Source organism: Gallus gallus, chromosome 20, assembly GCF_016699485.2.
Source record: "Gallus gallus isolate bGalGal1 chromosome 20, bGalGal1.mat.broiler.GRCg7b, whole genome shotgun sequence".
In the NCBI taxonomy this organism is placed as follows: domain Eukaryota; kingdom Metazoa; phylum Chordata; class Aves; order Galliformes; family Phasianidae; genus Gallus; species Gallus gallus.
The window spans coordinates 13,506,812-13,532,310 of NC_052551.1; the positions used below are offsets into that span (position 1 = coordinate 13,506,812).

The 25,499-nt window shown below is 51.9% G+C and overlaps 1 protein-coding gene across 4 annotated transcripts in view; it reads left to right on the forward strand.

Moving 5' to 3' along the window:
• Positions 1 to 7,336: 7,336 nt before the first annotated feature.
• NFATC2 (nuclear factor of activated T-cells 2) overlaps positions 7,337 to 25,499 on the forward strand; it is an 87,250-nt gene continuing 69,087 nt past the window's right edge. The window contains exons 1-3 of one of the 4 annotated variants that reach the window (XM_025142327.3): positions 7,337 to 7,609; positions 23,139 to 24,150; positions 24,514 to 24,682. In XM_025142327.3, the coding sequence (XP_024998095.1) occupies positions 7,546 to 7,609; positions 23,139 to 24,150; positions 24,514 to 24,682 (1,245 nt within the window). In that variant the 5' untranslated portion in view covers positions 7,337 to 7,545. Of the gene's footprint in view, positions 7,610 to 14,919; positions 15,367 to 23,138; positions 24,151 to 24,513; positions 24,683 to 25,499 lie in introns of those variants that run through there. The other 3 variants (XM_417509.7, XM_004947255.5, XM_015296517.4) reach the window with 3 other exon arrangements.

Sequence of the window (25,499 nt, forward strand, 5' to 3'; positions counted from 1 at the left end):
CGAAGACGTTTCAGAAAGACCTAGGTTAGATGTTATCAGAGCACAGCTATTTTTCCTTCTCCAGATACGCCTCTTTCCAGTCTTCAGCATCCTTTTATTTGTTTGTCAGAATGCATCGCTGCTTTTTTGCTGGATCCAAATAACCAAACCAGTGTGACGGTTTGCATTTTAGGTTGAAGTTTGTCCCAGGATTGATTGGGCAGCTGTCTCTGGGCAATAGTTTTATTCAAGCTGCCCACTTCTGCTCCTAGGCAGCCTCGGGCCTCCTGCTGATTGCATTTTGACATCTGATCTTTCCTATACACGAGGAGAAATGATCCAGGAAACAAATTTGTAAAGTAAAATTGCTCTTTGCAACGCTGGGGCCTCAGGGAGAAAATCCTTCTGAACTCAGCCGGAGAGAAGCGTGCAGTTTGTGCTCTGCTGGGGCTGCGCTGCTCCGCACCTCCAGGGAGCCCGGCGGCTTTTGTTGGAGTCCCAGCCTCACTCTTGCAGCTCCTTGTTACTGAAGTGTGGAACTAATTTTTACAGGTGCACTGCTCACCATAAATAGTCTTCAACAGAAAGAAACGTCTTGTATTTCACATCTGAGTGACAGCTATTTCCTTCAGCAGCCTCTGTGTCTTTTGGGATCTTTCCCCACAAGGATGCGTGCGGGCGGTGATTTATAAGCGCTCCCTCTCCCCTTTATTTCAGCTCCTGTTCCCATTCTGCCTTCGAAGAACATAATGTGACAAAGCCTTCAGTAAAACCAGAGCCTGGAGGAAATATCAGGTGTTAACATCCAATAAAAAGCTAACACGCTCGAATGAACCGCGATTGCGAGGTACCTCTTGTACAGCCGGGGCAGGAACTGACCAAGTGCAGTGTTTTTATGATGGTGACAGGTAAGCACTAATTACAGCCCCTGGACTCCATCACGAGCTGACTGTCAGGTTAACTTACTGCCCCGAGTACCTACGGTGACATTGCGAGCGCTTTCTGCTCCTTTCTGTAACTGAATGCAGTTGCTCCTGAAGGAACACTGGGAGTAAATCTGAGGTGCTGAAAGAAATACTGTGCTAGAAATTACGCTGTAGGGAACATTTTATATGCTCGGGAGTAAATTAATGCCTGGGTTTGGGGTTTGGGGGAAAAAAATCTTTGAGCACAAATACGCACTTAAAAATACACTTTCTTTCAAACACCAACCACTTTAACAACGGTGTAAATCAGATTTTACAGACCACATATTTCAAGAATGAAGTTCATTAAACGTGTGAAATTTTAGATTAGCTGCCGGGTGTGGCCAGAGCTCCAGTAATGAGTCGTAAATTGTGCCTGGGATGTGATATCAGGTTCCCAACCTGGCGGTGAGACTGAAGGCATAGAATCACCCGCATAGCCTTTCTTCATTATCATTATTTAGTTTAGCCATCATATGACATAGTAAATGACCGCATCAGTGTTTCCATCCCAAACCCACTGTGCAGGTGCCTAACTGGAGTAGTTTGTTGTTGTTATTAATAAACCAACTTCTGTCTTAATGTAACAAATGCCACCTATTTACAGCTGTGTTTTTGCCAGCACCCCGATGGCAAGCGGTTGTCCTTAGCTATGAGATATATCACTTTAACCTATGATTAGCTCTGACATTGCACAGGAGAGGCCCTCAGCGGTTCCCTTCCCCACCAGCTCTGCAGCATTGCTGCCCCATCAGGCCCTGCTGGGTCCCAGCGCCCTGGGTTGGGATCTCTGTGCTCCGCTGTGCACTGTGTTCACTGTGCAGGGCAGCAGGTTAAGAACCATTTCTAGTGCTGATTTGGCCAGCAAAGGGAACTTCCCAGGTAGCAGCGTGGTGGGGTTTGAGGCGTGCTGCTCCCTGTGCAGCTGTTAGCTGGAGATCTCAGAATGCAGCTGGTGGCCGCAGCTCCCGCAGCCCAAGCACTGAAAGGAGCAGGTAAATGGCAATGTGTTGTTTGCTGCCTTTCCCTGCACGGAGAAGCACCTCTCCAACTCCCAGTCCTGACTGATGTTCCTCCCAATTACTGCAGTGCGTAATCGTTCTTTTCAGCCCTCTCACTCTTCTCAACCTCACCTTCGAATCTTGGAAGACAAAAACAAAGAGCACCCGGTGGCTTTATAATCTTAAAGAGAAAATGTCTTTGGCACGAAACCAGTATCTTTATGGTCTCATCCCGGGCTCTTAATTGCTTGGTTAGTCTCGCTTTTAAAAGGAAGTTCAATTTTATCCTACACGCTTGCTTGCAGAGGGCCTCGGAGCTGCTAACCTCATCACTGATAGTGGTTTGTAAGGCAGTGCCAATGTGGAAGGCTTAAGTGTTCCCTGAGAACAATGTTTGATGTTTGGATAGAAGCATAAATCATGGTGCATAAACATCCGTCGCTGTACGAGTTTGCTAATTGAGTGCACCGGGAGAACGTCGGTTGTGGAGAAGACCTAGAGCCGTTTGCAGCACAGTAAATCCATCCATTGCTCTTATCTTCGAGCCGTTGTGTCTGGGTGCTGCTCGCACAGCTCCTGCTCCACCTGCACCTCCCCCTTCCCTCAACACACACCTTTAAACCCTTCGTTAAAGACCCAGCGTGGGCTCTTTGCAGAGCAACAGGGCTGGGGCCTGTGGTGACTGTGCGGCGCCTGTGGGGCCAGGCCGCGCTGCGGGGCTGTGGGGTGCCTGTGGGGCCGGCCATGGGGGTCGAGGCCTGTGCTGCTGCTTGGAGAAAAGCAGTTTGGCTTTTGCCTGGGAGAAGAAAAAGAGAAAAGACCGGGTTGGGTTTTTCAGGAGGCTGAAGTTCAGAACAGGTTTTGGTGCAGCTGCAGGTGCAGATCCGGTGGTACTTTTGCTTGCAGCCTGATGTGGGGATGGTGGGCACTGCTGTACGCATAGCGTCATGCCACTGTGTGACTGCTTTGCAGGTGTGTTTTGCTGTGTCTGGAATCCTGAGAACTGTAGGAGACAGACGTGTGGTAATGGGTAAAAGGGAAGAGTGCAGCCCAGGATGGGACTGTATGGGGTCAGCTGCAATGATTACATCCTCACGTCCCTTAAGAGGACACTAATTCAAGAGCTGCCTGACTAAAGGCAGTGAGAGTGGGGCCCTATTGTTCTATGAGTGAGGAGAAAGACATTTATTTTTTCCTTTACAGGAAATTTTTGAGGGGAGGGGGAAGAGAAAGAATGCTCTCTACGCTTTCTTCAACATCTTTCTTACTTGTGGTTTTGTTTGCTGGAGCTGCCTTTGTTGAGGGGCAAAAATAAAAATCACTCTTTACTTACAAAGATTAGTTTTAATATTCACAAACAGAATCCTTTTGCTAAAGGCCAGTTCTTAGGAAACAAAATCACTGTGACTCAAAAAATAGCCTTTCAGTTTATTGGATGTTGTAGAGAAAAAGATGGAGCGGTTTTCATTGTCGATGAAAAGCTGTTTTTGCTATTTTTCTTTTGGAGAAATGCTCAGATGAGGACAATCCGAGCAGCTCTGATTGCAGCCTGCGAGAGCTGTGTGCGTTGCTGAGCCACGTGGAGATCATTAGGAGATCAAACACTCCGCTTGCAACTTAATTAAGTGCGTGGATACTTTATTCAGACAAGTGCATTGTCAGAACAGGCTTCGGTTGGTTGCATGCTTGTTGGAGTCACGGCACTCCGGGGCCATTACAGAAATGGAGAGAGATGCCAGTGTGCGGCAGGCAGGCTGTGCTGCGGTGCTGGGCTGCTCGGCCTGCGCTCAGTGCGGTGAGGGGAGGTGAGGGCACAGCGGGCGCCTGACTCCGGTGGCCACACGGGGCTGAGCCTGCAGCACATCGCCCGGTGTGCGCTGTACGTGATGGGAGGACTGTATTTACCTTGGAAGAGCGATCAGCTTTTGTCCAAAGTGCTGTTGTTGTGAGCCTGAAATACCTTTGCAAGTGGAAAACAGAGATGTCTCCATGAAGTCTATTATGACAAACTCCGGGCAGCTGCCCCAATGGCCCGTGAGCACATCCTCAGGAAGCCTTGATGTCTTATCTCCTGGAGAGCATGTGACTTTTTTTTTTTTTTTAAACAAGCAATTTGGTTTTTATTGCTGATTAACGACACAGAGCCAGGCAGGCTGCGTGGCTCCCAGCGGGGAGTGATGCTGGGGGACGGGTGGGTGGCTGACCTGGCACCCAGCATGCTGCTCCCCAGCCGGCTGCCGGCTCTGCTCAGCACTGCAGCTCTCCATGCCAGGCAGGGATCTCCTTGCTCAGCTGCTCGGCTGTGTGCCCGGCTCACAGGGGCTGCAGCAGTTTCCAAATCGGCTCATGGACCAAGGCTGGGAGGTGTGTCCCCCCCAGTTCCATCCCCAAAGCTGAGGGTCCTGGTGGCAAATCCCAGGGTGCCGTGCATGCGGTGGGGTGCCGCTGGGGGGTAGTGATGTGGTCCGGAATATGCCCCTGAAAGGAAGAGGAAGTATTCTCCTAAAGAGGGAATAAATAGTTATAAATATTAGCTATTAATAGCTCCTTACCTCCAAAAATAAAATCCCTTAGTGATACCAAAATAAGAAAGCAAAGGAAAGTCGGAGGTATTTGGCCTTCCTTTGAAAAGGAAGCTAAAAATAACAATATATATATAAAAATTTCTCGTTTCTAGGGAAAGTCTCTGCCCCCGCATCCAGCCTGCACAGTTATATAAGACTTGAACTATATCCCCCTTCTCCTCCACGGCCGCTCACAACGCGCTGCGAGCAGAGCCAGATGGAGAAAGGTTCCGTCAGGAAAGTTTAACTCAGCGGGGAAGCTGCAGCCAGTGGAGGACAGGATTCTCTCGCTGAACTCTCCAAAGGACTTGGAAATCTTACAGCTGTGTCATATGCTGGTTTGGGGAATGCTCGCAGTCCGGAGGCAGCCGCCAGCCCTCTTTCACTTCGTTCTTTATTTATTTATTTTTCGCTTCGAGCTGAGTTTAATTTGGGTAGCAGGATTCAGCATTTTTAAGTTGGAAAAAACTTGGTGGAAGAAGATATTTTAGGAAAACCCTGTCATGTGAACTAGCGGGAGCCGATCAAACCGAGCTATTAAAAGAAAGACATTGTATTTTTAAACGGTCCAGACTAGGGAAGCCAACCTGTGTGCCATAACTGCTGAGCCGTGACTGCTCCCCCCATTATAGCTCAGCGTGGGATGAGGCGAAGCTTTCCATCGGGGTCGCCCATTCTCCGCTAGCTCTGGGATACCCTTTGGCAGGACCCCCCAGGTTGTCCCCTCACCTCCCGCTCCCCTGCTCTGCTGCAGGACCCTGTGCCCCCCCCGCCTCTGCTGCAGGGCTGCACTTTGCCTGAAGCCCCCCCAGCTCCTCCTCAGCTGCCGATGCAACCCCAGTGAGAGGGGCCGGGGTGAGCAGGCAGTGCTGCAGGGAGGAATATGGGGGTGAACGCTGCAGAAATAGTGATGCTGCATTGCTGTCCAAGCAGGGCAGTACTGTCAGATGCCCCTTAATATTTGGAAATAGAAAATGAGAGGTTCTAACTTTGCTTCAAGTGATGCAAATGGAGGATCTGGTCTGGAACTGGCTTGGAGAGTGTGCTAAGCTGGCTTTGGGGTGAAACCTGTGGGCTCTGAAGAAGAGCAGTGTCACTGGGTGCAGCAGAACCAGTTCCATCCTGGAAGGGAGCTGGGTGGGGCCTGGGGTGCACCTACACTCACCACTGCAGTGGTGCATCATCACACACAATGCCACGGATGCAAAGGACTGAGAAAGGGCAAATCCTGTATAGGTGTGAGGTCAGTGCCTTTGTTGTTCAGGGTGGCTGTGAAGGGAAACCTTCCAGACAGCAGCTCAGAGGTGAGACTTGCAAATGGTATTGCTGCTCAGAAAGCAGTGGGGCGATGGGGCTCATCCTCTGCAGGGGGAAGAGGAAAGGTTTCCCAGGGAGCCCCCAGGTGTGTGTGCAGGAGGGATGCTCGGCCCCATGGGGTGACTGTACGGTGGGACGGTGCTCCCCAGCACCCTCAGGGCTCAGTGGCAGCACACTGCATTTACAGGGTGCAGAGCTGGGGAAAGTATTTCCGCCCCTGCATGTCCAAAAATGACAAAGGCTAGGAAAGTGAGGTGCGCTGAGTTTCCCTGGCCTGCCTGCAGTTGCTAGCCTGCAAGACAACAAACTAGAGAAGCAGAAAGTTTGATTGTGATACCTCCTTCAAGTCGATTTTGGGACTCAGAGAGTGAAAAATGGAAACGGCGCGCGGGTGCCAGCCAGCCCTCTGCGCAGCGCCGGCCAAGTCCCGCTGCAGTGACTCACTCCCCGCTGCTGCCCAGGGCTCCAGCTGACCCCGGCAGCCACCCCGGCTCACAGCGCGGCTCGGTGGGGCTGAGCGGTGCTGCCGGTTTGGGAGCTCAGGATCGCTTCTGGGGAGACACACACGAGCCCAGGCGCATGCAGGCACTGCACCGGCACAGAACGAAGAGGCAGATGCTCGTTAACGTGGCAGTGAAAACTATATGTTGTAGGCAGCACACGGCTCGCGATATCTCTGACTTTATTTTCCTGTTTTCTTTTGCTTTATTTTCCTGTTTATACATAGTACGTGTAAACACACCCGCGTTGTCTTGGTTTCAGAGGCTTCCTTGGCTATTTCTTTCTTGCTGAGCTCCACGTGTATCAATGGAAAGCTGTGGGGTTGCTCCTCTCTCTTCTAAATGGATCCAAAAATAGAAGCAGAGGTCTGTGAAACACCACCAAACAAATTAACCCCTATTTTTTTTTCTTTTCGACTTCTGTATGAAGATTTGAAGCAGCGGTAATTAGAAGCCAAAGCCTGTGCCAGTAACGAGATGGGTATTAATAGGGTGCTGGCAAATATAAAAGACGTAAATATAAGCTTGGGACTCGAGTTCTCTCAATGATTTATTCAAAGGTAAAAGCAGCAGCAGCCTGAGCTCGTCTCTGCTGGGAAGAAGGAAAACTTCTGCACAGAAGCCCCGTTGCTTTGAAAGGCTTTGCAGTGCCTGCGAGTTTTGTTTAAAAAGCACACACTGGGATTTTTAACATCATCCATATTTCTTTCTTTCTCGCTCTCTAGCTTTCTGCTCAACAATTAAGTGCTTGTGCTGCAGACTGAGAAAGCCGCAGAGCTGCCTTGGCCCGGAGCTGGGAGACGTCATGGATTCCTGAGTGTGAAGTTTGCAGGAAAGCCCTCGGTTTGGGAGATGGAGGCGATCCAGGGGTTTCCATGGCACTGGGATAAACAGGAGGAAACAGTGAGGGAATCCCGTTATTTTACAGCATTCAAAGACTATAAACACTCGGAGCAGGGAAGGAAGTGGCCTTTCCCTCTCTAGTAACCCTCATCTCAGAGCAGAGAACTGACTTCACTTCAGGAACAAGCTCAGCCCAGTTCGGATCCCTCTTAGCACCTCCAAACGCTTACAGAGGAGGCGAGCAGGAGGGGTTCCCTCTGTCTGGGCAGCACTGGTCGAACATGGTTTAAAGAAGACTTTTTTCTTCTTCTTTTTTTTTTTTTTTTTCTGATACATTTTTTTTTTTATTATTATTTTTTTTACATTTAAAATCCCGATGCAGAGAGAAACTGCCTGCAGGCTGGTTCATTACCACCACATCATGAGGTCTATGGATCAAGGTAGGGTCTCGCTGGGGTGCTGTGTCTGTGTGCTATGTGTGTGTCCCTGTGCCTTTCCCCTTCCCAGCGCTGTGCCGCTCACCCCGTGGCCCCGGCGCCTCGTTCTGCCGCGGGCAGCGCGGCCGAGTGGGCAGGGAGGGGGTCGTGGCAGGAGGGTCCCGCGAGGAAGGGACCGGACGGGGTTTGGATTCGGTTTGAAGGCGATACAAAGCTGTCTGGAGAAACCTCCTTTAAACCTCAGCCAGAGAGGCTCTCCTCTTCCAAGCCATCACCCGAGGAGCCTCGCTGTCAAACCTCCGGGCCGCTTAACCCTTCCGCCCCCTGCCCGGGGCTGGATGTCAGGGCACCGCAGGCGGCTTCCCCGGGTCCGCCGGCGGCGGGGGCGGCGCTGAGTTCGGACGGGCGGCTCCGGGCCGCGCTGCGGGCGGGGGACGCGGTGGGACGCGGGCTCGGAGCTCGCCGGGGGCGGCCCCCCGCTCGGGGCGAGTCGGCCCGAGGGCTCCGGAGATTCGCGGGGGGACGCGCTCCGCTCCCCCGCCCTCGCCGCGGCGTCTCGGTGCGGGTGGAAGGAAGAGTTAAGCGCGGCGAGAGGAGGAGTCTGCGCCGCTGTCAGCGCCGGCGCCGTGGTCCGCTCGGTCCCCGAGCCGCCAGCCCGCTTCCGCCGCCGAGATCCCCCCTCTCCCGGCGGGGCGGAGGCTGGGGGGCACCGCGGCACGCTCCGGCTTCCCCCGCAGCGGCGAGCGCGGCTGCGAGCCCCGGGGGAGAGCTCGGCGCCGGGAGCGGCCGTGCGTGGGGACGCGGAGAGGAGCGCGGCGGGAGCGCGGGGCGGCACTGCGGGGGCTGCGGCTGTCAGGGAGCGCGTCCGCGGCTCAGCCGTGCCCGGAGCTCCCGGGAGCGGAGGATGCTCCGCGCTGGGAAAGCCCCCGCCGCCCGGCTCTCGTATGGAACCGGCGAGCCCAAAGCGGGGCGCCGGTTGCTCCCCCCGGCCCTGCAGCCCCCTGCCCGCTCGGCATTGCACCCCGAGGGCCGGGCGGGGAGGGAAGCGCAGGTGGGTCGCTGTTTTTGATAGCGAAGCTGCGCTAGGGGGCAGGAGGTGGAGGATGGAAGCGCTTCTCCGCCGACTCGTTCCATTTTCGATTCCGCCCCGCTCCGCTCTCCGCCGCCGGCTGTGCCCGCTGTGCCCCGCGGCCGCCCCGTGCGGGGTCGGGGATGCGCGGGAGGGACGCGGCCGCTGCCACGGGGCTGGGCTGGCAGGGCTCGTAGAAGCGGCTATTTCTTTTTTTTTTTTTTTTTTTCCTGCCTTAGCAAGCTCCCCAGGCACCTGCCAAAATACACTCATTAACACACGCACCCGAAAGGGCTCATCCGAGAACTCGGTAGAGCCAATGGAAAGGCGCTGACGGGCTTTGCACCGCCTTAGGATCAGGCCATCGCTTTGTCTCCCGGGTCCTCGGTTTTCTCCGGCCACAACTCCCTCTCTCCTGAGCGCCTCAGCTGCTCTTAGTCACTCTCACAACAACCCGGAGAATTTATTTTGCTGCAGAGAAAGAAGGAAGGTGAAAGATGGGAGACTTTTTCTCCTAAGCAAGGTCATGCTCTCACCTGCTATAGGGTAGCCATGTACCACAGCACAAGGCAGCACTCTGAGAGCAGCTGCTGCAATTTCTCCCATTGTTGTGCAGCCCCACTTTCCCCAGCAGTACCGCTCCACAGTGCCCTGCAGTCACAGACTGAAACAGAAAGCACTGAGTTTTATTCCAGATCAAATATCTGAGAGCACAGCAGTCGCTCCAGCAGCGCAGTCACACGGCACAGCCTGGAGGTGCTCTGGGATTGCACTCCTGGGCCCGGGCACCTATTTCTCCCTTAGGCAAAGTTCCTGCTCCTGTCAGTGGCACAGTGGTGATGGGAGTGGAGCCTGACAGCAATTCACCGTTGTGTCAGTTCTGCTCTCAGCCCATCTATACAGATTCAGCTGCTTGAAAGTGCTGGGAATAAACAGCACGTGGCACTTTCAGGATCAGGCTCTGGGTCTGGGAGGATTCCCACACTCACAAAATAGTACAGGAGTTTCATTAATGTAGGGTGTGTAAGAAAGTGTTAATAATTCTGGGCTCTAGCCCCATTTTACAATTAGAGCTGGCTCAGAGTGGGGAACAAAGTCTGTACGTGGCTGTTTGCAAAAGGATGGTGCTTCTCTGGCTGTGCTCCCTTGAGCTTCTGCAAATGTCAGCAGGACAGGGACACAGCAGAGGTTTTCATCAGGTGACTGAGTCCCTCTGTCATCCCGTTTTCCCACATTCCTGCTGCTCTGCCTCTCAAGGCAGCCCCTTCCTGCGGGCCAGCACGCGTGGCGAGACGGTTACAGCAGCTCACAGCCAGTGAATCACCTCCGAGTCTCTCTTACAGGGCAGAAATCACATTCACAGATGGGACACTGACATAATTGGAGCACTCTTTTATAACATTCCAATAGATATTCTAACTGAAATGTTTCATCATTCATTTTTTGGAAACGGCCAAGGATAATAATATCCTAGAGCTTCTTTTCCACTACTGGCTTCATCTATTTTTTTAAACTATGATACGCGCATTCCTTTGGTTTGCACAGCAGACTTCAGAACTTAATGGGAACGTGGAGATATGAGCAATTTTTCCATTGTCCTTTCTTGCCAAACCGCTTTAAGCCTGAAATTGGGGGGTAATATCTCTGACTCAACCTGACCCCAAAATTGAATGGTAGTGTGTGCAAGTGCGTCCCTTACAGGAAGTGCCGGAATATTTCCCCCCCTCCACCGCCTCCCGTTCCTTTTTCTCTCCCAGCACTCCCCGCACTTCAGGCTGCGCAGCTCATCCACTGCAGTCTGAGCTCATTTGAAAGCGCTTGGATAAGGTCCACGTGCAAGTCCTGGTTGCCTGCTAAATTTCTGATGCTTGCCACATGGACCGTCAGGACTCTTTGGTTTTTAAGACAGCACGGATTTGTACTTTCTCTGAGTTTCAGCTGCCGAAGTGCAGCACTTTTAATATACCCTTCCCTACCTCTTTGTCTTTAGAACTGTTTAATATGAGCGTGCCGCAGTTGTACAGATCTGGTTACGTGTCGTGTGGTCCTCCCGACTATTAGCAGTCAGCGCAGTTCTGAGAAGAGTGTCTAAATCTTTTTTCAACTCAGAACATCATCCAACCAGCCGCGTTACGGGGCAGGGAATACAATGGGACACTGTAAGGAGAAACTGAAACTCGGAAGCGATATATTAGATCTGCAGGAGATTCAAACATTGAGAACTACGTTAAGTGCTTTTAAAATCATAGTTTGTATTACACAAAAATGTATTCTTAGCTTTGTTTTCGGATTTCTCGTCCCCAAGTACCCAGGTAGTCCAGCATTCACATACTTCTGAAGTTTATTAAAGCAAAGTGCTGCCAAGGGCGAGCTCTCGTCCAACTATGTGGAAAAGGAGTCCTTCCATTCTCCAGTTCCCTGAAATGGCAACACAATGTATTTCCAGTTATGCTCTGCGCGGAGGCTGCTGCAAGTATACGTGGCTGCAATTTCTGTTACTGCTGCCAAGGACAGATTTTACTTAACTCTTTGAAACACCTTCCTGGCTCATGAGAGCGGCGTTATAGAAAACCAGGAGCTGGTGCTGAGTCCCACAGCTCTGGCGTGGGCGTCGGGAGCCCCGGTGGGGGTTGGGGGCTGCACTGCTTGTGAGAGCACCGAAGGGAGCAAAGATGGAGGAGCTTTGTGGGGAGGAAGTGTTTCTCATGCGGAAAAGACGGAGTTAGGGAAAGCAAGTAGTATTTCCGGTCCTTGCATGCTGCATTCTAGCCTTTCTCTCCAGTCTTAATGGAAAACAAGCATTAGGAAGCGTTTGTCACATTGTTTGGGTTTTTCCTTTGATTTGGAGTGGCTGCATGCCTTTTCTGAGTGCACATATTGAGCGGAAGAGCCCACAGACTGCTTCAGCCTTGTAGTTTTCCTGCCTTTTCTTCACTGCAAATTATTAATGGTGCACCGGGTAGTACTTGTAAGTCATGTAGCTGTAACAGCTCAAACATCTTTTTCTAACCGTTGGCTTAAGAACACGTTTGGCGTTTAAGTTAAACTCAGCCCTCGGAGGTCTCCAAGAACTGCAGCTGTCACTCACCTGCATGCTGCAGCTGCTTGCACCCACTGATGGTTGGTTTTGTGCATTTACATTTAGGCCAGATCTGCACTTTGTGGATTTAGACCACTTCTGCTCGAAATAACACATTGGTAGGTTCCAGCACGGCCCACGGGGTGCAGCATTATAACTCACACCTCTGCACACTGGAAGCCTGTGGGAGCTGTTATTCCCATATGACCAATGTCCTCACGTGCCCTGTGTGCGCATGAGGGAGCAGGGGAAGCCACGCAGCGGTGTGCCCAGTGGCTGCAGCTCCCTGACATCTGTCAGGTTGTCTGCTGGGCAGAAGAGCTGACTCTACAAACTGAGCTAATCCCTGCATTTCTCCGACACTTCTCTCATTGCTGTCTTGTCACCCTAATTCCTCACCAGTGTCAGAATTTATGATTCGATGGATTAGCAGCGAAGCTATTTCGCATGACATGGCCCTCTTGGAAAGCAAAAGGTACATTTTCCATTTGTGGAGTATTACTAATTCTAGGAGTAGCTAAGGATAACTTCGAAACTTTACATTCGTAATGGGTTGCAGACGAGCTAGGAAACACAGGGTAAAGGATCGGATAAAGGCTGAGCAGAAGATGGGGTCATTTCCCCATGCTCTCTGCCAGTCACCCATATCTTAATTTGAAAGGCCAATGTTATCGTTTGTGTCTTTTCTCTTTGTGGCTGATATAAATGATGTTATCCACTCGTGCTCCATGTGTTGTGAGCTGGAAGGCTGACAGCTCCCTTTAGAGCTAAGCCAAGATCAGCAAGTATATTTGGTTTTTCTAACAAATTTCACATAGAACAGCCAATGATAAAAGGTTAACGCTCCAGCAAATGGTAAGCATCATTTCAGAACAGATAAATAAATATGCCAATTTAATATATTTTGTTCTTCAAATTTAAACACTGGGGAACGAGTGGAGCCCTCAGACTCAGCAGCCCACGCTCCCCGCGGGGCCGCTCCCTGTGCACGTTCCTGAGGGCAGGAGCTCAGCCCAGCTGCAGCCTTCTGGGGGGGCCCAGCTCTGGGTCCCGGTAGCCATGACCGCTAATCACCGGCTGTGCAGGCTTCCCTGGCTGCACCCGGCGGCAGCGCAGCCCGTTCCTGGCCAAAGCAGACAGTAAGGAACTCCAGAGCACGAGTGCCTCGTGTAGCATTAGGAATCGCTGCAGCAGATGAGGTAGACTTTAACTGTGGTCTCCAGCTCAACCGCAGAGAGACACTGGATCCTTTTCAGCAGAGCGCCGGCAGTCCCCGCGGCAGGCAGGGAGCCACGCGGGCGGGAGCAGCCGCACACAGCGCAGGAGATGCATGCAGCCCCGGGCTCTGCACACTGCTTGCACACATACACGTGTGTGCACACAGCTGCACGCTGACCATGTGGAAACCCCACTCCTTGCTGCTCCTGGGTGCTGTGGGGGGAGATCAGATAGCGTGATGCGGGCATGCCGTTGTTTTACTGGGTATATTATACATTCGTGAGAAAAACTAAAACCATCACTCTTTTATTCTCTGCTGAGTTAAAATATGGCACTGATTGCAGTGACATCCCTCGTTAATCTGCTGGCTGTGAATAACGGCTTCTCTCTATTTAAATCACGCTCCAGTGGTACGCGTGTAGACAGAACAGACCGGTAGGGCTCCTGCTACTTCCAGCTAAGCACCTCCTCCTGTAGAGGTCTCAGTATAAACCTCAGCACAGCAGGTCTGTGGGATCACCTGCCCCTCTGGAAGGTTGCTTCTCCATCCCTAACCACATTCAAGTAAGGAGCTAATGTCATTAAGGCCTGATTTCCCACAGCAGTGCCCTTGCAGTTGCCCTTACTTCCCTCCACGGCGGAGAGCCTTGTGCAGTGTTTGCGCTCACCAATAGGTGCCCCTAACGCATCCCGGAGCTGCTGGCACGGGGCTGCTGAGCGCTCTGCAGAAGTTCAGCAGGGGAAGTGATTTTAAGTAGCAGGAAAGGTTCAGGTCTGGTGCTCTGAACCAGAGGATGGAGAAAAACTGTGATGAGGAGGTCATTCCTTGGCTGCCGTATTACTGATAAAGGGGACAGGTTACAAGCCTACATGCCACTGATGCATTCTATGATTCTGTGCTGAGATCCCGGTTGATGTGTGCTATGTAAGAGGCTGTCAGTGAGCTTAGCCAGCAGCTTGGGGTCAGGTTTGTAACGCAGCTGATGCTGTCCTGATAACTGGCTTAGCAAATACAAATAGATTGAAGTGAATGCTAATACACTTTTTTAATGATCTTGGTCCCTCTGCCTTTGCCATTCTACTCTGCCCACAGACTGAGAGAATTTTTCAAACCCACAGACCCAGTGACAGCAATGTGCACACCAGTAAAGGGGACCATACAGACAGGTAAGCAAGGGAACAAAGTGCTCTGACCACAGGTGCTGCAAACACACAAATTTAGGATCTCCAGGTGAAGTCATCAATGGTGGCAGCAGCTGTTGGAGGGCAGTGGGCTGCTGGCAGGCAGGACCAGCACGTGGGGCAGTGCCTGCAGAAGGTGCAGATGAATGGAGGCAATGTGGCAGAGGTGGCCAAGGGGCAGTGGGGTGGCTGGCAGTGCCGGCAGTGTGGTCAGTGGGATCTGGTTAGTGAAATGCTGTTTGTGAGCAGGGCAGGAAAAGAACAGAGGCATTGTGCAGGGTGAGCTTCATGTTTCTATGGGTGTCCCAGTTAAGAGAGGTTGACCTGTGAGTGCAGGAGGAGATGCACCCAGAAACTGCCTGCTGGTGCCTTGCAGAGGGATCAGGGAGCACGTGGCATGGGACACAAAGCACCTGGAGAAGGCAAGGGCAGCACCTGGGCTCCTGGAGCTGCTGCAGGCCCCACCAGCGTGGCCTGATGGCTGGAGTGGGGGAGGCTGTGAGCAGAACACGAAGCTGTGCTCAGTGTAGGGTATCAGCACAGAGGGCGGCTCACTCTGGGAGCTCATTGGGACTTCCCGAGGTTCCCCACACCACCGCTACTGCCAGCACTGTGCGAGGCCATCGACATCCCCCACAGCCCTGAGCTTCCCTTTCCCGTTTCACTTCCCCCGCTCCACCAGCATCCTCCCGCAGCAGCCACCCTTTCCCCAGGGCCGGGGCCGGTGCGGGCTGGGCAGGGCTCCTCCTCCCCGGGGGCGGCTCCGGGCGGCAGGTGGCTGCTCGGGAGCAGGAAGCTGCCACCGCTCGGCTCCCGATCCCCCTCGCGTGCGACCGCCGTCGGGGCAGCACAGCCGGCCTCAGCGACCCCTGGAAGACCTTATTATTTGTTTTTTGGTTTTTTTTGCCTTTTTTCTCTCCCCCCCCTTTTTTTCCCCTGACTCCTCTCCACTCGCACTTGGAAGGATACCTCCGGTTCCCATCGCCCTTCGGGCTCCTGTAGCAGGAGGCCAGCATCGGACGAGCCTCCCACCCCGCCGCTGCTCGCCGGGGGTGGCCGCGATGAGCGCCGCTGCGCAGGCTGCGGAGCCCGACCCGCAGGACGGGACCCCCGGGCACTGCCCCGGCCCCGGCCCGGCTCGGGACGGCAGCCCGCAGGAGGAGTTTGATTTCTCTATCCTCTTCGACTATGACTACCTGAAGCCGATCGAAGGTTGGTGAGGAGCCGCCTCGCCCCGACGGGGCCCCGCTGCCGGGGCCAGGCGCTGCCTGCCGCCGCTCGGGGGTTCCCGAGGCGCTGCCGTCCCCCCGCGGGGTCGGCCCTGGGCAGGAGCCCGGAACGCGGCGCGGTGGTGGACGCGGAGCGGTGCGGTGCTCGTGGGGAGTCACGGTGCCGCAGTTGACACCTACGGGCGATGGCTGCCCCGAGCCCTGCAGGGTGACCGAGCGCCTGCGAGCGGCTGGGGGATGGATTTCTTATTAGATACAAAAGTGGTGCACGTGGGAACTTGAGCCCAGCGCTGAGAGACGAAGCAGAAGCGCTCAGCTCGGTTGCGAGCGTCGTCACCGTGCTAGCGGGTGTGCTGGGAGCTGGCGCAGGGCAGGAGCACGGCGTTACGGAGAGGGCGGCCTGGGGGGGCAGTCAGCTTCTGCTCCGGGTTCAAACACCGTACACTTCAGCCTAAAAACAAAAGTCAGCCTGTTCTACTTCCCTGTGCTGATGCAAGTCTGTGGTACTATCAGCACTGTGATGTGTTCCCTGACTTCCTATATGATAATTCTAACAGTTAATGGTACTAAAAAGTAGTGTTTCCTATCCCATGAAATGCAGGTTTGTGTGAAGCAGACGAAGCTGAAGGAGGCAGGACCCAGGGGATGGATTGCCAGGAGGTCATTGCTAAGATACGTTGGTTGTAGTTCTGCAGAGCTGAGGAGGTGTTTGGTGAGGGCATTTGTGGAAGGAGACCGTTAGGCCTGAGCTGGGGTGTCTTTAGTGAAATGGACAGTCCTTACAGAGGTGTGCTCTTTGCTCACCTGTTCACACACACAGGCTGTGCCAGCACGGCATCTGGGAAAGGGTGGGTGATGGCAGCAGATGTACAAAACCGAATGTTGTTTTGAGGTTCGATGTAGATCCAACCATACCGAAAGAAATCCATGATGGGAAGAGGTCGGAGATTTTAATGAAGATACATTCAATCTCAGTGAAAGCTTCACATACTGTTGGGTTTTGTTTTTTCTTCTTCACTTCTTTTCTTTCTCCAGTATCGAGTCCTGCTGTGGGGCGTGAAGTGGGAAGTTCCGCAGCACATAATAGTGCGTAGGTGGGGGGTAGAAAGTTTTAATCTTCTCAACCGCATTTATGCGGAGCAGTGTGTGCTTATAGTAGAAGTAACTTCCTTCTTGAGCCTGCTTTCTCCCCGTCTGAATGACTGGAAACCATAATTAGTAGAAATTCTGTTTGTTCCAAAGATGGAAATCATTAGCATAAAAAAAAAAAAAAGATCACAACCATATATACCAGCATCGTAATCTGGAGAGCGTTCTGTGCTGCTTTGAAAAGCACCAGGCAAAGTCTGTAAGCAATCCAGCATACATCCGTGACCTTTCATGTACGAAAGATTAAAGCATGTTTACACGAGAACAGAAAATGTTCAAATTTTGGGGAAGGGCTTTGTCCACATGCTGGTGGTAAATGATGCTCGTTGTTCATGTGAGATTCTGGCCTCGTCTGAACTGCAGTTGGGAAAACAAATCCTTTCTGTGGAGGATTCAGAATGGAACCAAAAGCACAGGAGTGTCTGAGGATGTCAGTGCCGCGGTCTGCTTCCCGCATTCAGAGCCCGTCTGAGCGGCCCGGTTTCCTCGAGTCTGGGCAGCTCCACCCACCTCGCAGCTCCTGCAATAACAAAGCTCTGCAAACGCACTCAAAGTCTTTTCTTTTAAAGAAACAACGGTATCCATGAGGCTCTATGAGTGGGCTGGGAGAAAAAGGCATTTCTGGTGAATGTTTTCAGAGGCTGTGATTTGATAGTATCCGCTTAAGCTTATGTTTTAAAAGTAGGATTGGTACCACTACTTGTTGTCATGGGAATGCCAGAAATGTTCTTATTGAAAGCCGCTGGCGTTCAGGAGTGCTTATGTGTGCCTGAGACAACAGGAACAGGGACTGCTGTAAAAGCAACAGGGGAAAAAGAGTCAATAAAAACCCTACGGTCAATATTATTAATATTAGATATTCCTCATTAAGCCAGCCGTTTCCATAGCAGGAGCCTTGTATCCAGTGCCATTTTCCATGTGCCTTTTCCTGTCCTTGCCAGACGTGGTTTAGACATCTGCTGCACTCCCCAGGCAGGCAGGATGGGGACAGGGATGGGGATGGGGACAGGGATGGGGATGGAGACAGGGCTGGATGTGCTGCTGGAGCTGCAGGGCGGCTCTCCAGGCTGCCAGGGATTCATGTTTTCACTCAGTTGAGGAAGATGCTGTCTGTCCTGTTAGAGAACGTGTTAGATTCGCTTCCTTCCAAGAGACACGTGGAGGTACCGCTGGTGGTATCCCAAGTTTTATCTTATTTCAATCTTGGGAGGTGCTGAGTGCTCCTCAGAGCATGGAGGCAGCTTCCAGCTCCCTGCAAGAGGCATGGCGGAGCTGAGCAGATCTTGAGCTTGCTCTGGCACATGGGGTCCCTACATGAACACATCTGATGGATGTTCTGCCTATTGTTTTGTAGCACTTCCATACTGTTTCTCCACTAAGAGAGGCACAGAAGTGAAAAGCCAAACTGCTGCTCTGGGTCAGTTCTTGTATTTTTGGTCTGTGCTCACCACGGATGGGATGATGCAGGGGGTAACTTAAACCAGCACTCATCTGTTGCACCTGAGGTTCCTGTGGAGTGATCCTCTGAGTGGTGCTTTGAAATTTAAAATGCAAACAAAACCCGCCTTATAATGAGGCTCCACGACAACAGGTGAGAGCGGCAGCTGGATGTTTTCCTCACAGGACCAAGCCCTGTAGCTCAGCAGCACTCCAGTTACATGTTGCAATAAGGATCTACAAGGAAGCAGCTGTGTGCCTGTCATATACAGAGGGAAAGCAGGGAATGTTTGTAAATGTTACTGTTCTTCTAAATGCTTGTTAGTGCATAGACAGACCCAGGGATGTTGCCACATCTGGTAGGTGTCAAACCCCGGATAGTCTGCCTGCCTTACTCCTTTTTCTCCCCAGTACAAAGCTGTCGGAAGCGCTCGGAGCTGCACCTGGCTGGGTAACACAGGGCAGTGTTCTGCAGCAGCCCTACAGTAAGGAAACAACTGTGCACATGTAGCAGAGAATACCAGATTTCACTCAGGAAACCAACTTTCACTTTGAGCTTCCAGGCAGTGTGAACAGCAGAACGCTCAGCTTTTGAAAAACGCCACACATTGACGCTGGCCCTTTGAAATGGCAGTGTGCAGTTTAAAAGCTTCGGGACTCTCTTACAAATAAGTAACTCCATTTAAATCGCAGGAGATGTGCTGCTGCAAATGGATGAGGACAAAGCCGTGCTGCTCCCCTGAGCTCCCTGTCCCGCACGCAGCTGCTACCCTCAGCTTCTCTTAGGTGATGATTTGTGTAAACCCATCGTGCAATGCAGTTGCTCTGACGATCTGTTAATCCTTGGTTTCATGCTAATTGGGAAGGTCGCATTTGGCTGACAGAACGGCTTTGAGGCTGCTGCCTTGTTCTAAAAAAGCAGCCACTGCCACCCCGCATGCACACACGGGGACTCAGAAACGCCTCGGGGCCAGCAGGTCCCAGCGCTCTGTGTGAAAAGGTGAAATCCTTTGGAACTTCAGCCCGTTGATCTTTTCCACCTGTGTTTTAACTCTCCTTGTTAATTGCATCTGATGAGAGCACCTGGGGAGACTGGGCCACGTGCTGGGTAGTTGAGCTGCTGGTAGCAGTCGTGTCTGCAGCGTCTGGTGTGCTGTTTATTTATTGCATGGGAGCATACAGAGCCCTGCTTCCTTCTCCTATTGTGAGAGCAGGAAAGATCGTCTTTTGAACAGTGCGTAAAGACTGCGGGGCAGAGCGGGAGCTATGGGGTGTCGGTGTGGACGCGGCGCTGTGGGGCTTGGAGCGTCCCGAGCAGGGCTGGGACTGACTGAGCCGTGGGGTACCAGAGGGGGTGTGACAAAGTTTGCTGCCAGCTCGCACTGGAGCTGGCGGGGTGTGAAGAGGTGCGGTGTTGCTTGGATGTGAAGCTTCCTTTAAACTCCCTTTCAAACGAGAAGGACGTTTTGTTGGTGAATCAGTGGGTGATTCAGCAGCAAAAGCAAAGGCTGAGAAGTGCCCAGGGGAGGGGAGGTGGGGACGCGCTGTAATTACTCGTGTGGCCTGGAGGTGCCATAGGAGCTGGGTCACCGTCCCTGTGACGTCTGTTCAGCTGTGGTCAAAAAGCTGTCTGCAGGAGGAGCTTGGACTGCATGCTGAGATGCAGGAATGGATGAATCCTTGGAGATGGCAGAACCCGGGGTGCAAAGTTGCACCTTCAGAATTTCCACATGATGGTTTTAAAGCCCTTCGGTTCTTGAAAAACACCATTGTTAGGTTTCTTGGTCCTAACAGCCCTCTTGGATGGGATGCAGTGGCCCCTCACCTCCTGCTGGGGGGCAGTGGGGCTGCTGTCTGCCACCTCTGGGTAGCAGTTTGCTGCCCACTGCTCCTGGAGGCAGCTTTTCCTCCCCACCTCGTGGAGCTACACGGGCACTGCTGCCTCCCTGGGGCCGTGTCTGGAGGCACTGCCCTGCCCTGGGCTGCTGCACGTTCGTGCTGGTGCTGGGAAGGCAGAGGGGAACCTTTCCCTGCTTCCCGCTTTCTCTCTCCCTGACACTGTTTGGAAGAACAAACCCCATGGTGTTCGCACGTGGGTCTCACAGCTCAGGCTGCTCAGTGCCTTGGCAGTGATCTGAGCAGCCAGCCCCGCTCCTGCTGCAGCACAAACAAAAACTTCTCCTGATTTCAGTGGCAGAATTCTATTTCTGGAATGCAGTGCTTGCTGCTTTGCCGAGCCCTCCCTTTTCCCTCCCGGTGAAGTCAGAGTGTTGCGCTGTAGCATCACAGGCGTGGGCAGCAGTGCCTGGGACAGTGACTTCGCTGCAGCTCTGAAGGCACGCAGGGCCTGGGACTCTCCCGTAAAACCCTCATCCTGAAGGGACTGGAGCCCAGCTGCTGTCTGCAGCCCAGTCCCATCCCAGTGCTACTGTCTGCTGTATCGATAACTTGATGTTGGGGGTGGGGGTAGAGAAATGTTTCTGCTCTGAGGAAGGCTGTGGGTGTTGTCTGCTTGGCACAGGGTGCCTGCTGTCCTCGCTCCCTGCTAGCAGTGTGAGCAATCTGGCTTTGCGCAGCCATGAAGCGCTGCAGTGCTGTGAGGAATGCCATGTGGAGGCACGGTCATGTTGCAGCTTGTTGGTGTGCATAAGTGGGGTTATTAACATCTGGAGCATGGATCCTCCTTGGGAGGATGAATATGAAGGGTGAAAGCGCTCATGTAGACACAGTATTTCAGTGAAAAGCAAAACTAAAGTCATCTGAAGGCCAATTTTTAATGAACATAAAGGGGGGGAGGGGCTTGTTTGCAAGACCTCAAAATTACACATGCACATCCAAATATCTTGCTGCTTTCCCCACACCCCACAATGCAAATCTCAACGCACCAGCCTCAGTGCTTGGCACGAGCTGTGAGGAGCGGCACTGCTGTCCCTGCTGCGTGTTGCCCAGCAGCCGTGGCACAGATAAGGAGCAGATATGTGGGGCTGCTGGAGGTGTGCTGTGCAGGGAGCCAGGCCAGCCCTGTTTCTTGGCTGAAGCTGCAAGTACCAATGGTGTGAATCCCATCTCAAGCCTCGCTCTGTTGGGTGCTAATTTTGCTGTATTGCATCAATTTAAATCCAAATGATTCTTCTGAAAGCAGTGGGAGTGATGTTCTGTGTGACTGCCAAGAGGTGTGCTGCTCTACTGAGCCCTAAGGAGGGGTGAGCCACACCAATATCTGGGTATGATGCAACAGAATTTGAGTGATGGGAGTGACATGTGAATTCCCACGAGTGAGATAATGGTGCTAAGAAGTGTGCTGCTCCAAGTTCAGTTACTCGCTGCTTTTTCCCTACTCCCCAAAGAGCGATGGGCCAGGATTAAGTGCCAGAGGGAGCCTTAAGAGCTCTGCAAGCTGGACTCCCCAGTCATCTCTTGTTCTGTCCCACGTAGATTCTGTGTGTGGCTTTGGTTGGTTGGCTGGTTGGTGTTTTTCAATAAACATTATGCTCAGCAGTTCCTGTTAAATTGCTCTTTAAACAGAGCTTTCTCCAGCTTGTGCAAAGCATTCAGTGCAAAAAGCAGCAGCAGTCCGTGCCGAGGCTCTGTCTTTGTTTGCACACTCTTCAGGCTGAGTTAGTTCTACCAGAAGTTCCTCCCAGAGCTGTAAGTCCCATGCTTGGGAAACGCTCTCACTTTGGAGGAGAAAATGGGGTTCATCATCAAAAAGTAAAGGTGGCTTTGAACTTTTCCTTACATTTGCTACAAACCCATCTGTGGAGGGTTTTGCTTTCATGTTCAGAAGAATTCAGTAGTGAAAGCTAACAGAAAACCCCTGAAATTAAATCACAGTCACTGTGTGTAGAAGCATCACTGTGGGCTTTTCTGCTTTTGCACAAAGTGCAGTTGTCTCCGACCCGGCTCTGCATGCAATGTACTGCTCATGGGAAATGCTCCCTCATGCAGGGTGGGAGGTGGAGAAGATGTTGGAGTGGTTATTTGGATAATTCGGTGAAGCACTGATTTGTGCCCAAGGGTGAGCAGACGAAGGGAGCTAACCTCACACTGTGCTGCTGGTAGTGTTTCCTGCTGGATACGCTGAAATCTGCAAAACTGAATAAAATCCTTGGTAATGTTTTGTGTGTACTTGTGCAATGGCAAATATTATTCAGCTCCCACACTATGGGATGTGAAGGGGCCTGTGCCAGCTGCCTGGCCTGACTGCTCTCCGCTGCGCCTGGCACTGAGTGCCTGCTGGGTGCTGGGGCGGGATCTGAGCGGAGCGCAGCAGTGCTGGTGGGAGTTGTGCTCTTGCCTCAAAGCAAGAGTTGTGCTCTTGCCTTCTGGGACAGTTCTCAAGAATCTCTGAGAACTGGGAGTTCTGCACCAGGAGTGAGGGTTGCACTGAACGCTTACCTGTTATTCCATGCTTTATGATTCCTCTTTGGCCAAAGCACTCCCTGAGCTGAGACTGGAAAGTGTTTGCCTGTAAGCACGGGGTTGGATCCTTTCTGTCTCTCTTCCTTTTCTGACAAATCATTGTGAATGTGTTTTCTGATCATCCGGTGCTTTCTTGTGCAAAGCTTGTCACTAAAAGTCACTGGGGTGATAAGGAGCCAAACAACTGGCTTTTTATTTTAAGAACTTGAACTCAGCATTTGTTTCATGAAGCCTTTTTTTGGTCTGGGATTTGATGTGTAAGAAATATTTTTCTCTCCATCGAAAGCTGTTCCTCAACATTTTGGTTTTATGTAGGCTTACTTGGAAGCGGTTTCCTGATGTGATGGTCTCACTCCAGCTCACAGCTGATAAAAGTTGACCAGAATCACAACACCCCAATTGATACTAACGGGTATAGTTGTCCAAATGAATAGGAAGGCCAGCAGAGAGGCTGATGTGTTGTGTACCCCTCCAGGTGACCCCTCTAGCTCAGGGCTCGGGTGGTGGGAGAGCCCACAGGGCAGCGTGGAGGTGCAGGCAGTGCTGCTGTCCGTGCCGCATCTGCTCGTGAGCTTCCCTGGCTGTTAATCCAGTACTTTTCACAAGTATTAATTGCAGTTAATAATTAAACAAATATTTACCTAATATCTGATCACAAGCAGTATATAAATATGCATATTTTTAATCCGTGATTGCTCAGCTTCTGTAATAATATTTATAGTCTTAAAGAGACCCTTCTTTTTCCAGAAGAACCGACTCCACATAAAACCAACAGCCCACCCTCTGGAGTTGCATACGCTCATGATGTCTTGGACTGTGGCCTCAAGCCATGCCCCCTGCCTTTTCCTAGCCTTTCTGCAGATCCCATGGGCAGATATGGACAGCCAGATAGCATAGGGACAGCACCTACACACCCTGCCAGCGCCGCAGGGGCCTCTGCTCCGAGTCCTAGGATTGAAATTACTTCATATCCTGAACTGATTAATTCAGGGGGTCCCTTCCGCAGCAGAGACACAGATGTTCTTTTGGTAGAACATCAGTCAAACTCAGCTACCACTAGCCCAAGGGTTACCCTGCCTGTCCCTGGCTTTGAGGGCTACAGAGAACCACTGTGTCTGAGCCCAGCTAGTAGCGGCTCTTCTGCAAGTTTCATTTCAGAGACAAATTTATCTCCTTGCACATCACCATGTGTTTCACCAAATAATGGTCCTAGTGATGACCTTTGTCCGCAGTTTCAAAACATCCATACTCATTATTCTCCTAGAACCTCTCCAATAATGTCACCACGAACAAGCATCACGGAGGAAACCTGCTTGGGACAACATTCACCATCACCACGTCCCAACTCAAGGTCTTCATCACCAGGTGCAAAACGGAGGTACTCTTGCACTCAGCAGCCTTCCACTTCTCCACGACAGTCAAGGACCCCCTCTCCACAATCCTCTCCGCGCATCCCCCTGAGGGAAGACAGCTCTACAGTTACTTACACGCAGTTGTCCAGCGCTCCTCTTTCCATGGATGCTATGAACAGCCTTCCTACAGATCCTTCCTGTGCTGTTCCCACCAAAATTTGGAAAACCAGTCCTGACCCTTCATCAATGCCTTCCCACAAAAACAGCATTCCGTGCCACGTCTTTCAGACTGTTGACTTCCACGGGCCCTGCGAGCAGGAGGACAGGAGAAACTCAGCACCGGAATCGATTTTGTTGGTTCCTCCATCCTGGACAAAGCAACTGATGCCAGCAATACCTATCTGCAGGTATGTAATGCTTCTCGTGGTTGTGGGTTCTCTGATGGTGTGATGCCCTATCCCATGCGTGGTGATCCCTAGGGAGTGTTTTCCAGGGCAGATCCTGCTGCAAAGCAGAGCTATGTGCTTAGGGACAGCAAAGGTTAATGGGAGCCCAATTCATTATGATTGTGAGGGATGAAAGATATGGGTTTGGAAGAAACACTGTTGGAGTGATTCATCTGTTCCGCACCATGCAAAGAATTCACATTAGTTTGCCTAACTGTATAAAAAGTGGAAGCAGCCCTGGTGCAGTTTTTGATGGGCAAGTATATCAGGGCTTTGAAAAGTAAAGTGCTGGAAGCTTCATCTTGCCTGTCTCTCTGTGCCCAGCTTGCCCGTCCAGTCACTGCCGCCCCTCGAGTGGCCGCTCTCCAGCCAGTCCGGCTCCTACGAGCTCCGCATCGAGGTGCAGCCCAAGCCCCACCACCGTGCGCACTACGAGACCGAGGGGAGCCGAGGGGCTGTGAAGGCCCCGACTGGAGGTCATCCGGTGGTCCAGGTAAGGGACTGGAGAGGAAATGCATGGGGAAAAATGGGCTGGCTTATGGTGGGAAGTTGCGCCGGGGGCTGACCAGAAACAGGGAGCTTGTAGCTCTGGGTGTGATAGTGGACGTTCATGAAATGTCTGAAGTTGGACAGTGGCGTTTCTGGAAGTTTAGGAAGTTTGTTTGGATTGGCTTATGAAAACTCAGAACCTGAACAAAAATATCTGCTGCTTTTTCTGGGCTAAATGTTGAATTCCTGTGATCTAACTCTGTTATAAGATGTCTAGATGCCCTAAATTCCAACTGAGCCCATTTTACCTTGAAAACAGGCTCTCTGTTGGTTAGGGTGTTTTGAGATGCTCAAGATGTGAAGATATCATGCCTGGCTTTCAAGCTCAGTGACTGACCAAAGTGAGATTTGAAATCAATAGCAGATTGTGTTAGATCTGCAGTACTGTGTCCTCATAGCAGCAGTGGATGAGTGTTTCAGAGCCTTGATGCCCCAGGCTCCTGCAGAGCAAGTTCCCATGAAACGCAGGTCAGAGAAACTCACCTGTGTGTGATTCAGGCACTCATTATACTTGTTTCAGTCTAGCACCTGCTTTATATGTAACTTACTGATAGTTTTGCTCATCATCGATGGTAACTTGCTGCCTCCTTCTTGTCCTGGGTATGTGACACCAATAGGAAATGGTACTAGCTGTAATTGTGGTGTGATAAGGAGATAGGAGGGCATCAGAATTACATAACAGTGGGGGTAAGTTGAAGAAAACATTTGGCCTCTTTAAAGCTGTGGCTATAGAGAGGACAACCAGCTTTGTAACTCTACAG